Source organism: Enhydra lutris, unplaced genomic scaffold (assembly GCF_002288905.1).
Source record: "Enhydra lutris kenyoni isolate GAN:26980312 unplaced genomic scaffold, ASM228890v2 scaffoldscaffold17, whole genome shotgun sequence".
Classification (NCBI taxonomy): Eukaryota; Metazoa; Chordata; class Mammalia; order Carnivora; family Mustelidae; genus Enhydra; species Enhydra lutris.
Window position 1 is genome coordinate 1,839,111 of NW_019154101.1, and position 15,223 is coordinate 1,854,333.

At 40.6% G+C, this 15,223-nt stretch overlaps 1 protein-coding gene across 2 annotated transcripts in view; it reads left to right on the forward strand.

The window, feature by feature from the left end:
* Positions 1–7,244: 7,244 nt before the first annotated feature.
* Positions 7,245–15,223, forward strand: part of LOC111147821 (adhesion G protein-coupled receptor F1) — a 35,239-nt gene continuing 27,260 nt past the window's right edge. The window contains exons 1-5 of one of the 2 annotated variants that reach the window (XM_022504073.1): positions 7,245–7,280; positions 8,963–9,049; positions 10,353–10,410; positions 12,652–12,801; positions 14,014–14,187. In XM_022504073.1, the coding sequence (XP_022359781.1) occupies positions 7,245–7,280; positions 8,963–9,049; positions 10,353–10,410; positions 12,652–12,801; positions 14,014–14,187 (505 nt within the window). Of the gene's footprint in view, positions 7,281–8,962; positions 9,050–10,352; positions 10,411–12,651; positions 12,802–14,013; positions 14,188–15,223 lie in introns of those variants that run through there. The other variant, XM_022504074.1, reaches the window with a different exon arrangement.

Below are 15,223 nucleotides of genomic sequence, written 5' to 3' on the forward strand. Positions count from 1 at the left end.
TTCCCCACACTCTCCCCACCCCCCCTTCCTCCTCCTCCTTTTTTTATTGTCCAACTATTCATGATTGTCCTATAGAGCAGTGACTGGGAATCACTGGTCTGAAACTCTTACCGTAAGTAACAATTTGTCATTTCTAGCAAGTCCAAGGAGACAGCCCAGAATACACCCTCCACATGGGAGGCAGAGGGGATAAACAAACCAAGAGTATGAGAGAGTGTTTCCTCACAATGCCCAGGCTGTCATCCAGGCCTCCTTGAGTTGGGTTTACTGTCTCAAGCCTAGACAAAATGAGGGAGAAAGAAGATTTTTCAGAGAGAGAGAGAGATTGAGAGAAATGATTGAGAGGAAGAACCATAAAAGGGCCAGGCATCCCATTTGGAAGCAGGCCCTGGCATGAGGAGAAGATAGGTCATACTCACATGCATGGGTGGGCTCCAGCACTAAAGACCATGGTCTAAACAGTGCTCAGTGTCAGGAACTGACATTAAAACGTTTTCCCTGGAAGTAGAGAAAAAGTGAGAATATTTTTTAATTAATTAATTAATTAATTTTTTAAAAAAGATTTTATTTATTTATTTATTTATTTGACAGAGAGAGAGAGATCACAAGTAGGCAGAGCAGCAGGCAGAGAGAGGAAAGGAAGCAGGCTTCCCAGTGAGCAGAGAGCCTGATGCGGGGCTGGATCCCAGGACCCTGAGATCATGACCTGAGCTGAAGGCAGAGCCTTAACCCACTGAGCCACACAGGCACCCCTAAATTTATTTATTTTTATTATCTATGTTAGTCACTGTATACTACATCATTAATTTTTGATGTGGCGTTCCGTGATTCATTGTTTGCATTTAACACCCAGTGCTCCATACAATCCGTGCCCTCCTTAATACACATCACCAGGCTAATACATCCCCCCATTCCTCTCCCTCTAAAACCCTCAGGTTGTTTCTCAGAGTCTGTAATCTCTCATGGTTCCTCTCCCTCTCTGATTACCCCCCCTTCATTTTTCCCTTCCTTCTCCTAATGTCTTCTGTGCTATTCCTTACACAAATAAGTGAAACCATATGATAATTGATTTTCTCTGTTTGACTTATTCCACTCAGCATAATCTCTCCAGTCCTATCCATGTTGATGTAAAAGCTGGGTATTCATCCTTTCTGATGGCTGAGTAATATTCCATTGTATATATGGACCATATGTTATCCATTCTTCTTATGGATAAGATGAATGAATAAGAAGGGAACGTTCTTCAATTTCATAAAATCCATACATAAATTTCATAAAATTCATTTGCTGAAGGGCATCTTGGCTCCTACCACAGTTTGGCTATTGTGGACATTGATGCTATGAACACTGGGGTACATATGACCCTTTTTCTCACTACATCTGTATCTTTGTAGTAAATATCTAGTAGTGCAACTGCTGGGTCATAGGGAAGCTCTATTTTTAATTTTTTGAGACACCTTCACACTGTTTTCTAAAGTGGCTGCACTAACTTGCATTCCCACCAACAGTGCAAGAGGGTTCCCCTTTCTCCACATCCTCTCCAACATTTGTTGTTTCTTGCCTTGTCAATTTTTGCCATTCTAACTGGTGTAAGGTGGTATCTCAATGTGGTTTTGATTTGAATTTCCCTGATGGCTAATGATGATGAACATTTTCTCATGTGTCTGTTAGCCATTTGTATGTCTCCTTTGGAGAAGTGTCTGCTCATGTCTTTTTCCCATTTTTTGACTTGATTATTTGTTTTTTGGGTGTTGAGTTTGAGAAATTCTTTATAGATCTTGAATATCAGCCCTTTGTCTATAGTGTCATTTGTAAATATCTTCTCCCATTCCATGGGTTGCCTCTTTGTTTTGTTGACTTGTTTCCTTCGCTGTGCAGAAGCTTTTTAACTTTAAGTTGATTTAAGTTCATTTTATTTAAGTTCATTTTAAATGAACTTTAAGTTCATTTTCGCTTTTGTTTCCCTTGCCTTTGGAGACATGTCTTGAAAGAAGTTGCTGTGGCCGATGTTGAAGAGGTTATTGCTTATGTTCTCCTCTAAGTTTTTGATGGATTCCTGTCTCACATTGAGGTCTTTCATCCATTTTGAGTTTATATTTGTGTATGATCCAGTTTCATTCTTCTGAGTATAGCTGTCCAATTTTCCTAGCACCATTTATTAAAGAGATTGTCTTTTTTCCACTGGATATTTTTTCCCGCTTTGTCGAAGATTATCTGACCATAGAGTTGAGTGTCCATATCTGGGTTCACTATTCTGTTCCATTGGTCTATGTGTCTGTTTTTGTGCCCGTACCATGCTGTCTTGGTGATTGCAGCTTTGTAATATAGCTTGAAATCAGGTAACATGATACCCCCAGCTTTGTTTTCTTTTTCAACATTTCCTTGGTGATTTGGGATCTTTTCTGGTTCCATACAAATTTTAGGATTGTTTGTTCCAAAACTTTGAAAAATGCTGATGGTATTTTGATTGGGATGGCGTTGAAAGTATAGATTGCTCTAGGCAGCGTAGACATTTTAACAATGTTTATTCTTCCAGTCAAAGAGCATTGAAGGTTTTTCCATCTTTTTGTGTCTTCTTTGATTTCTTTCATGAGTGTTCTGTAGTTTCTAGAGTTTAGATCCTTTACCTCTTTGGTTAGGTTTATTTCAAGATCTTATGGCTTTTGGTGTTATTGTAAGTGGAATCGATTCTCTGATTTTTCTTTCTATAGTTATATTGTTAGTATATAAGAAAGCAACTGATTTCTGTGTATTGATTTTGTATCCTGCCACATTACTGAATTGCTGTATGAGTTCTAGTACTTTGGGGGTGGAGGCATTTAGGTTTTCCACATAAAGGATCATGTCATCTGCGAAGAGAGAGAGTTTGACTTCTTTGCCAATTTGAATATATTTTATTTCTTTTTGTTGACTGATTGCTGTTGTTGGGACTTCTAGTACTATGTTGAACAATAGTGGTGAGGGTGGGCATCCTTGTCAGGTTCCTGATCTTAAGGGAAAGGCTCTCAGCTTTTCCCCATTGAGAATGATATTTGCTGTGGGTTTTTCACAGATGGATTTTATGAAATTGAAGAATGTTCCCTCTATCCCTATACTCTGAAGAGTTTTAATCAGTAAAAGAGGCTGTATTTTGTCAAATGCTTTTTCTGCATCAATTGAGAGAACCATGTGGTTCTTGTCTCTTCTCTTACTTATGTGTTCTATCACATTGATTGATTTGCAAATGTTGAACCACCGTTGCGTCCCAGGGATAAATCCCACCTGGTTGTGGTGGATAATTCTTTTAGTATACTGTTGGATCCTATTAGCTAGGATCTTGTTGGGAATTTTGGCATCCATGTTCACCAAGGATATTGGTCTAAATTCTCATTTTTGATGGGATCTTTGCCTAGTTTGGGGATCAAGGTAATGCTAGCCTCATAGTCTGGAAGTTTTCCTTCTGTTTCGATTTTTTGAAACAGCTTGAGGAGAATAGGTATTATTTCTCTTTTGAATGTTTGGTAGAATTACCCAGGAAATCAATTAGGTCTTAGATTCTGTTTTTGAGAGGTTTTTGATCACTGTTTCTATCTCATTACTGGTTATTGGTCTATTCAGGTTGTCAATGTCTTCCTGTTTCAGTCTTGGTAGTTTATAGGTTTCCAGGAATGCATCCGTTTCTTCTAGGTTGCTTTACTTATTGGCAATAGCTGTTGATAATAATTTCTGGTAATTGGTGTTAGTCATGATCTCTCCCTTTTCATTCATAATTTTATTAATTTGGGTCCTTTCTCTTTTCTTTTGGGTAAGTCTCACAATGGTTTATTGATCTTATTAATTCTTTCAAAGAAGCAGCTTCTAGTTTCGTTGATGTGTTCTACTATATGTCTGGTTTCTAATTCATTGGTCACTGCTCTGATCTTAATTATTTCCCTTCTTGTGCATGAGTTAGACTTAATTTGTTGTTGATTCCCTAGTTCTTGAAGTTGTAAAAATAGTTTGTGTATTTGGGATTTTTCTATTTTTTTGAATGAGGCTTGGATGACCATGTATTTCTCCCTTAGGACCACCTTTGCCATATCCAATAGGTTTCAGACTGATGTGTTTTCATTCTCATTGGTTTCCATGAATTGTTTAAGTTCTTCTTTAATTTCCTGGTTAACCCAAACATTTTTGAGCAGCATGGTCTTTAGCTTCCAAGTGTTTGAATTTCTTCGAAACTTTTTCTTGTTTCGAAAAACAAAACAAAATAAAACAAAAACAAAAACGCTTCTTGAGTTCCAGTTTCAAAACGTTATGGTCTGAGGATATGTAGGGAATAATCTCAGTATGGGTTGAGACTGATTTGTGACCCAGATGTGGTCTATTGAGGAGAAAGTTCCATGTGTGTTCAAGAAAAATGAGTATTCTGTTGTTTTAGGGTGGAATGCTCTGTATATATATATGAGGTCCATCTGGTCCAGTGTGTCATTCAAAGTTCTGTTTCTTTGTTGATTTTCTGCTTAGATGATCTGTCAATTGCTGAGAATAGAGTGTTAAGGTCTCCTACAATTAATGTATCATTATCAATGTGTTTCTTTATTTTGGTTAACAGTTGTCTTCTGTGGTTGGCTGCTCCCATGCTGGGGGCATAGATATGTACAATTGTTGGATCTAGTTGTTGGATATACCTTTAAGAATGATATAGTGTCCTTCTGTATCTCTAACTACCGTCTTTAGCTTAAAATCTAATTTATCTGATATTCAAATTGCTACCACAGCTTTCTTTTGAGGTCCATAGGCATGAAAGATAGCTCTCCATCCCTTCAATCTCAATCTGGGTATATCTTTAGATTCAAAATGAGTCTCTTGTAGACAGAATATGGATGGGTCCTGTTTTTTATCTGATCTGCAACCCTGTGATGTTTTATGGGAGCACTTAGGCTATTCATGTTGAGAGTGATTATTGAAAGATATGATTTTATGGTCATCATGTTGCCTGTGGGGTCCTTGTTTCTATAGATTGTCTCTGTAAATTTCTGTTCTATATCACTCTTGGGGTCTTTCTCCTTTTATAGAACCTCCCTTAATATTTCTTGTGGGGCTGACTTAGTGGTCATATATTCTTTAAGTTTTGCCAGGCATGGAAGCTCTTTATCTCTTCATCCATTCTAAATAACAGCCTTGTCAGACAAAGTATTCTTGGCTGCATGTTCTTCTCATTTAATACCCTGAATATGTCTTGCCAGTCCTTTCTGGCTTGCCAGTTCTTTATGGACAGGTCTGACATTATCTGATGTTCCTCCCTCTGTACATAGGAATCTCTTCCCCCAACTGACCTTAAGATGGTTTCCTTGGTTTTAAGATTTGTGAGTTTTACTATTACATGTTGGGGCTTTCGTTTATTCTCCTTGATCTTGGGAGGGGTTCTCTCTGCCTCTAGGATACGAATTCTTGTTTCATTCCCCAGATTAGGGAAGTTTTCAGCTCAGATTTACTCAAATATATCTTCTAGTCCTCTCTCTCTCTCTCTTTTTCTCTTTCCACCCCTTCAGGGATCCCAATAATTCTGACACTGGAACATTTCATAGCGTCATTTATTTCTCTAATTCTGTTTTCATGAATTCTAAGCTGTTTGTTGCAGGCTTCCTCGTGTTCCTTTCCTTTCCTTTCTGTTTGTTTTGTTCCTTCTTTTCTATTAGTTTGTCTTCTATATCACTAATTCATTCTTCTGCTTCATTTACCCTAGCTTTTAGAGTACCTAGATTGGATCTCATTGATAGCATTTTTTAAAAAGATTTTCCATTTATTTACTTGACAGAGATCACAAGTAGGCAGAGAGGCAGGCAGAGAGAGAGGGAGAAGCAGGCTCCCTGCTGAGCAGAGAGCCCAATGTGAGGCTCGATCCCAGGACCCTGGGATCACGACCTGAGCTGAAGACAGAGGCTTTAACCCACTGAGCCACCCAGGTGCCCCTCATTGATAGCATTTTTAAGTTCTGCCAGATAAGCTCTCATTTCTGCCCTTAGAGAATCTATTTTGCCATTAGTGGTTTTCTCCAACCTAGCCATTATCTGCATAACTGTTACCCTGAAGTCTATTTCCACCATCTTGCTTATATCCATATCCATTAGTTCTGTGACAGAAGTCAGAGTCTCTGAATTTTTCCTGTGTTGAGGGTTCCTCTTCTTAGCCATTCTGTTGAGGGGTGGTTGAGGGAATATATAGAGTCCAAGTTATTGACCACAAACCAAGCAAGATGTACCTGTTTTAAAGGGACCTTAGGGTTGTTCTTCTTGTTCTTCTAGCTTGTCTTCTTGGGGAGGGGCCTGCCACGCTGTTACTCAGGCAATGCTATTTTGGCAGAGTTGACCTGCCCCCTTTTGGGGTGAGGGGATGGGCTCAGTGAAAACTGGTTTGTGGGGGCTTTTGTTCTCTGGTGGCTTTCTTTGGTGGCTTTCTGACTCTCTTCCAAGAGTCAGAGCAGAAGTTACTGAGAGATCGCAGCCTGTTCTTCAGTAAGCACTGTAGGCCACACTGACTTCATTTTTGTCTGTACTGCTAAAAACCACAGCATCCTGGCTTATGTGCCCTACAGCCACACTCCCAGCCTTCATTTCCAGGTTCAGACATGTCTCTGCCCTTTGTGCTTCTAAAACTGCCAGCCACCCCCAGTTCACATGTGTGCCCCCACAGCTCTAGGTTTCAGTCTGGGGGGTTGCCCTAAAGTCTGCAAGCAGTTCCCAGCATGAGAGGATTTTGCACTTTGGTGCAAGATCCCAGAGGATCCCCCCCCCTTCCCTTTATCTTCTGATATCTGCCTGCAGAATCATCCCTCAATAGAATGATTTCAGGGTAACAGTTATGCAGACAATGGCTAGGTTGGAGAAAACCACTAATGGAAAAATAGATTCTCTAAGGGCAGAAAAAAGAACTTATCTGGCAGAACTTAAAAATGCTATCAGTGAGATCCAATCTAATCTAGATACTCTAACAGCTAGGGTAAATGAAGCAGAAGAATGAATTAGTGATCTAGAAGTTACTGTACCCAAACCTCTGTCTCAGAACAGAGAGCGGTGTTCACCTAAGGGGAGATGGGAAACACAAAAGTTGTATGTGTTTCATTGCTTACTTTTCATGCTTCCCTAGAAAGCCCTGGAAAGGGTATCTGCTGACATGTATGCCATGTCTATGGTACTCTTTATCCTGTCTCTATCATCTTTTTTATTTTCTTGTAGATCAGAGAGCAAAGTGTGGGGCAGTGCTGTCAGGCATGGCAGGGTTTTATGAGGGTTAAGGTATACCTGAGAAACAAGGGAAAGGCTGGAATGGAGGGTCCACTTTTGCATTTTCTGTGCTGCTAATCAAGGACACTTAATCTAGTGGTGGGTTAGTGATTTTGGGAATTAGAGGTTTTCATTGTTTCCCATGAGATGTAAAAGAACATGGAGAGGCCATTAGGATGCACTCCTTCATTTCTGTCAGTGCTGTCCAGTACAACTTTTCAAAATGATATTAAAATGCCACATAACACAAATGTACCATCTTAACCATTTTTAAGTGTGCAGTGTCAGTAGTGTGAAGTATATTCATGTTAGGCATGATATCTCTGGAACTTTTTGACCTGATAACATTAAATAACAAGTCCCTGTTTTCCCTTCCTCCAAGCCCTTGGCAACAACCATTCTACTTTCTATTTCTATGAGCTTGACTTCTTTAGATACTTCAAAGAAGTGGAATCATACAGGATTTGTCTTTTTCTGATTGGTTTCTTTTTAAAATCTAATGCCCTTGAGGTTTATCCATGTTGTATCATGTGACAGGATTTCCTTCTATTTTAAGGCTAAATACTATTCCATGACTAATACAACTTTTGGCAATAATGGAAGTGTTCTGGGGCACCTGGGTGGTTCAATCAGTTGACCTCTTGATTTCAGCTCAAGTCATGATCTCAGGGTTGTGGGATCAATCCCTGTGTCCAGGTCTCCACTCAGTATGGAGTCTGCTTGAGATTCTCTCCTCTCCCTCTGCCCCTCCCTTTGCCCATCCCCCTGTGCATGTCTTTCTCTCTCTCTAAATAGTCTCTAAATAATCAATCAATCTTAAAAAAATAAAAATAATAAAAATATAAAATATTTAAAAATTTAAAAATAAAAAAAATCTTAAAAAATAGTGGAAGTGTTATTTGTCTACACTGCCTGACATTGGTAGCCACTAGCTGCATGTGGCTATTGAGCCCTTGAAATGTGGACAGTGTGACTGAGAAATTTCATTTCATTTTGTTGTAATTAAAATTAAAATTTAGATTGCCATATGTAACTATAGGCTAGCATATTGGACAGAATAGTTCTAACTTACCATGATTTTTATTTTTTGTTGACACCAAATAACCTGGGTATATGCAGTTAATTTTGTGACCATAACTATGTGTTGAATTTTGTCCAAATTATTCTGATAGAAGCATAAACAAGGATAATATGTTGATAATTACATCAACTATAAAGAAAGAAATTTGCTGGATTTGTTCATTATTATTTTTATGCTTAAGCACTCTGATTCTATCCTTATATTCATGGTTTTAAGGATCTTTGGTTATTTTAATGCTTGTTTTTCCTGAGATGAGAAGAAAACCTTGAAATATAAAAAGGCTGGATGTCAAATGCATTTGGTTGCAAAGTTAAGCAAGTCATGATTTTAAAATAGCCTGTGTTTAGTCAAATGTGATCTTCGAGAAGAGAGCTCTTGAGCAATTTTCTAGGCAGTTTGTAAAGATGGAAATTTACTACTTCTGCTACTGGAGTGGAAGTAATGGTCTCTCAGGCTACATACTTGAAGTAGAAAAATCATCAACCACTCAGAGCTTCTGATACACTCTAGGCCCTACCACTGTACATTTTTAAGTTTTGGCTTGAATTACTTGTTTTTGTGCCTCAGCCTTGCATGGTACATCTGTTGTCTAGCCACAGACTGTGGCCCCAGTTATTTATGTTGAGTCCAGGAGAAGGAGGGAGGCCAACTGAAGATGGAAGTCCATGTGCTCTGGTTCATCTCTTTCTTCACCCTCATTGAAGGCCAAGATGGCTTCCTGGGGGTGAGTTGGCATATGCCCTGTTTTCCCTCTCTACCACCTCTCTTCTCCCCCTCTGTACTTTGAAAACCCATCACTCTCTAGGCCACTGGAACTACATAATTTAATAGACTTGGCATCAGAAGCCTGGGTTCTTGTCTCAATGTGATCCACATTAGCTGTGTGTAACCTTGGATAAGCAGTTTCATCTCTCAGAATTTAGAGGACCTAACTGCAAAATAAGGCACTCAGACTGAGCCATCTGGAGAGCTCCACTAGCTCAGCACATTTCTTCCTATTGTTTATTTGACCAAGGAAAGACATAGATTGGCACAGCCAATCCTTGGACTCTCTTTCCTAACTACACTCACTTTCTTGACACTTTTATCTAGGATCATGGTTTTAATGTTCTCTATACCCTGATGGCTCCCAAATTTACCTCTGCATCTCAACCTTCTCCCCGGAACTCTACACCCATGTATCTACTATCTCTGTGGTATCTCTAATTGGGTGTCCAATAGGCCCCTTAACTGAAGATGTCCAAAATTAAATTCTTGATTTTTTTTTTTTTTCTCCACCAAACCTGCTTCTCCTTTCCCATCTCAGCAAGTGGTATCATTGTCCTTCTGGATGGTTGGGCAAAAAAACCGATTTTCATGTTTGACTCTTTCCATAATCCATATCTAAACCATTGGCTCTTGTTTGGTTTTGCTTTGCTTTATCTTTAAAATACACCCATAATTCAAACATTTCTCACTCCCTCTATGGCTACCACCTTGATCCACACTTTCAGTATCTCTCACCTGTGTTTTTCAATTACTCCTGAGATGCTCTCATTGCTTCTGTGCTTGTCTATTCTTAACATGGCCACAGGATTGAGCCTTCCAAAAAGTAAAGTAGAACACTCTCACCTGTGTTCAGAACTTTCTGGTGGGTTCCTATCTCATTCAAATAAAAGCTAAACCATTGCCCTATAAAGATCTACACAGCCTACCTCCTTGGAGATACTCTCTGACCTCACTTCCTACCCTTCTCCTCTTACCCACTCCACTGAGCTACTCTGACCTCCTCACTCAGTCTTCACATGCCAGGAATATTCTTACCCCAAGGCCATTGCTGTTGCCTCTTCCAGGAAAGTTCTTTTTCTAGGGCTCCTCAATTCCCCACCTCCTTGAGCATTGTGCTCAAAAGTTGCCTCAGGGAGGCCTTTCCTAGCCACCTCCCCATCATCCCTACCTTGGATTTTAGATCCATAATTTCAATTCATCAAGGAGATCCAACAAGGCCTTAGGAAGCCCTACCATAATTTCTCTTTTCTTTTAAACAGAGAAATGAAGGCATCAACACAAGAAGAGGACTCATTGTTAATAAGAAAAAGCATCCAGGTGAGCCTCCCTTAGAGAGTGTGGTACAGTAGACCCTGATGCCAAGGGACCAGGGTTTCAACCTTAGTGGTGTTTCTGACTGGTTGTATGATTTTTTTTTTAATTTTATTTAATTATTTGACAGAGGGAGAGAGAGATCACAAGTAGGCAGAGAGGCAGACAGAGAGAGAAGGGGAAGCAGGCTCCCTGCTGAGCAGAGAGCCTGATGTGGGGCTCGATCCCATGACCCTGAGATCACAACCTGAGTCAAAAGCAGAGGCTTAACCCACTGAGCCACCCAGATCCCCTGGTCGTATGATCTTTGACACACTATGAAACACCTCAAATCTGGGAAATGAGACTAACAGCAATCCCTACTAGCAAAATATTTGTGAAGATTAAATAATACATAAAGGCATGGTATCCTGCTCCATACCTGGCAAGTAGCTATTCTGTACCCTTCTTTTCCTTCCTTATCTCAATCCTAACCATGTGATTAGTGGGTACAACACTCAGTGTACTAGTAGGTTGTGTTCCTAATTTAATTTGTTGTTCTGATGTTTCAAGCACTGAATGTATTTCTTCATGGAAAGAATGATGCAGACAGATGGTTGTTAGATTCCTGGGTCAGTCCACAAAAGCCTTTCTCCAGGGCAGGGATCTACAATAGTGTGCAAATAGTGTCATTGAACTTACCACCACACAAGGCTGCAGTTCTCCAGAAAATGAAATAAAAATTCAAATTGGAATGCCATAAAAACATTTTCCCTGACAGTAAAAATATAGTTGGCATTTAGTGAGCTCTTCCTAGGTGCCAGGCACTATTTTAAGTGCATTAGATGGATTAAGTCCTTACAATGACCCTCTGATTTAGGCACAATGGTCATTTTTATTTTACAGATGGTGAAATTAAGACACAGAGCTAGGGAATTGGAGGAATGATTCAATTCTAGTCAGTATGGCTCCAGGACCAGGGCCATGTGCCTCTGACACCTACCATTCCCCCACTTCTTACCTGCTTAGGCAGTGGGAGCAGGAGTCCCATTAGCTTTCTCTACTTGGTGTGGCTCCCAAGACCTAGGACAGGTTCCAGCCTGCAAGGAGAGGGGAGAGTAAGAGAGGGACTGAGACTCCATGAAGTGAGATGGTGGAAGTTGTGGCAGACAGGAAGCTCTTGTCCATGTTATGAGACATGTCAGGCTTAACCAACTTCCTGCGGCCCTCTTGACTGCCTTCTAAAAAGTCTAGAGACTGATCCACTGATTTCCTTCTCTATAAATTTCCCTTCTGCCTGGCTCCCTGGGTCCCTAAGAAAAGGGATGGTCTCAGAGAAGCTCCTCATCTCATTTGTCCCTGCAGAAAGCTTGGATGTCTTGAGAAGTCTGAGACTTCTAAGAGATTTCACCAGTGGCAGTCAAAGGAGACCCAGAATAAAAGGATGTTCACCTTTTCCCTCTTTTTCTCTGAAGTCCTTACATTCCTAATCTGGAGTGCATAGATATGTTTGGGATGATCTGGAAATGCCATGAAATCTCACATTGTGTTTCATGCAAATGTGCCTAAATGAGTTCTGGGAGGGAGAATACTACTAGAATTCATAGTCTCCTGAGCCTAGAACACATAACAGCCTCTCCTTAGGGAAACAAAAGGTGCTGTTCAGGAGTGATAAGACTGAGATGAGGGTGCATAAAGTCTCAAGTAAGGTTTGGTTTGGTTTTGCTTTTGCATTTCATGAAAGGTACTCAAAGTTGGCTAATTACTGAAACCTCTTTACAGTAGAAAAAAGTGGCTCTTTGGAGAGGAAATTGTGAGACTGGAGGGTTTTGTTTTTGTTTTTGTTTTTGTTTTTTAACATCCTTCAAGGAGGCTAGAGCTGGGAGAGCAAGAGGCAACAGTGACTAGGATTTTCTCACCTCTTCTCCCTTGGGTCTTGATGCCTGAATCTTGACCTTGGATACATCCTGAGGAGCCGTGTAATGTCAGGAGGGTGATTGATGCCAGGATGGGTCAGGGAGAGTGGGAGCCCCTGGCCTGGCAAATTGGGAGAATAAACATAGATCAGACACATATGGGGTATCTGCAAGTGTTCCTCCAGATGCTCATTCTTACTTAATGATTGGAGGAGCAGAAGTCAGTAACAAGCACCATGGCAAAGCCCATGACCCCCAGATGACATGTGATGAACACTTCCTGGTGGCTTCCTTGGCAATATTTCTCTTCCAGACTGAAAAAGGAGGCTTCTGACTATCTTCCTCTCTTTAGGCCCAGTCCAGGAGTATGAGCTGCTGCTTCAGGTGGCCTATAGAGATTCCAAGGAGAAGAGAGACGTGAAGAATTTTCTGAAGCTTCTGAAACCTCCATCATTATGGTTACAGAAACCAGTGAAGATTATTAGAGCAAAGGCCACTACATGTAAATCTGCCCTCTGGGGACTGGGAGTGGAAGGGGGAAGGTGGGTAGCAGTCAGGTTAGGTTATGCTATGGAGACAGTCATCCCTAGAATATCTGTGACTTGAAAGAACACCTGTTTTATTTCTTCTTCACGCTATATCTCTATTAAACTTTGGCAGTGGGGTTGTGTTGGTGTGGTGACTTGGGAATCCAGGCTAATGAATCACACGCTATCTCAAATATACCCAGTTGGAGCCAAGAAGGAATAGAACACTCAAGGGTTTCACACTAGCAGTTGAATTCTCTAATTCAGAAGTGACGCACGTTAATTCTGCTCACAACTTATTGACCCATGTTGGTTTCATGGCCCCATTCAACATCAGAGGGCCAGGATATGTAATACTACTATGTGCCCAGAAAAGAGCAAGAAGTAATTGACAAATAGCACTAATAATCAGAATGCTCGGTTTCAGAGATGTTAAAAGATTTGTCTAAAGCAGTAGTTCTCAATGTGTGGTGCCCTGATTAACAGCAGCAGTATCAGGGATCTTAATGGAAATGCAAATCCTTAGCCCCATCTCAGACTTACTGAATTAGAAACTTTGGGATGAGACCCTCCAGGTGATTCCGACATATGACAAAGCTTGAGAATCATTCACTATATATCATAATGCATATTTTTGCAAAGATGTCTGATGGCTTTGTCCCAATTTTTTTGTCTATTATAAAGGAAAGCCTTTTGATGGGTGTTTTAGGTCATTCAGTAGGGAATGAGCATACAGATTTGACTGATGGAATTTTTCATCATCTCCTCAATTTTGCCATCTTGCTTATGGGATCTACCTGAGAATGGTGGTAGGTGGGTAGGAGGAGCCTCCAATAAAATAGTGGAAAAATACTTTCTAGATCTCTCTTAAATAACTTTTAGGTTAGCACACCCTCTTCTGCTTCTCTTTCCCATTCCAAGGACTATCTACTGGTCATCCATCCTTCTTTTGGACGCTAGACCCAGCCACTTAATTTTATGTTTGCTAGGTGTCTGGTATCAGGCTCAGAATCTATTGGGTTGGACATATCCTTACCTTAAACATACTGTCATCCTAGTTTTATCCTTCTAGCTCTTGGTGAGATACACTTGGTTCAGATTCTAAGTCAAAGCCAAGGATGAGAACTCAGCATGGGTCAATTTATAAACAAGATCCTGTGAGACCAAGCTCCGTTTTTTTGGTACAGATTGTGGCAACCAGAATGGGGTTTTGCAGTGTGCCTGTGAGGATGGCTACACCTGGTTTCCTCCCTCATGCCTTGATCCCCAGAAATGCTACCTTCACACAGCTGGAGGGCTCCAGAGCTGTCACTGTCACCTCAACAACCTCACCCACAGCATCAATTTCTGTGAAAGAACAAGTAAGGATGGAGGGGTGCCAGGAAGAGAGGTCTGGTGTGGGGGAAGGAGGGGGGGTTCTTGAGCCCAACGTGCCACAGGGAGGGAACTCTAGCTTCTCACCCATGTGTTAACTCTTTGTCTCTCTGAGCAGAGCTAGTGTTTGCAGGGTCATCAAAGAGCAATAACAATATACCCCACTAGGCTTAGCTGGACACAGCAAGAAGTTCATAAGTATAGAAAATTCAGAAATGCGAATTGACATTTGGGCATCAATTCAAACTTCATCCAGCTCAGCTCTGCAATTCTATGATTTTATTGAGATGGAGGGGGATTCACAGAAATCTCAAGTAGGGGAACTGCTTGAATAAATACAATTTTTTCCCTGCCTTCTTTCCATTGCTTTTGCCAACATCGATTTATAGAAAAGGGAAGTCTAGAGGTGTGAGAGCAGAAAGGAGCACATAATTATTATACTGAAATATATGTTCTATATGGACAACAAGTATGTGTACTGAATGCATTACCAAAACAAAACAGAAGGTAAAGGTCTAGCTTAGGAAACCAGTGGAAGCTGAGAGAGCTAAGTCTCCTTTGGTTTATGTTCAGTGGATGAAGAAGTGAGCCAAATGACATGGGCTCCAGGGCTTGAAGGACTTCAGGAAGTTTCCTCAAAGACTACATCAGTTCTCTTGAAACTCTGAAATTTGGTAGAGCTGTGCAAAGAGAGGGAGAATGTGAAATAACTCAGCTTTCCTGGGCATTCCTGGTTCCCCTTCCCAGGACCATGCCAATTCATGAAGGCCACACATATTTATTAGACACCATCTTTACACCCAGATCTGAGGCAAATTATGGGAGGACACAATGAAGCATTTCTCTCTCTCTCTCTCTCTCTGAATTAGCAGCCCATCTGGGGAGGATAGGCTATAATATAAGAAAGAAGACAGTGCAATTTCTTCAATAAATTTGAATGAAAGCCTACCTTTTGAAAGGAGGTCTGTGTCTGATGCACCTTGAAGAGATAAAAAGATGGATCAGACAGGGATTACACTCACA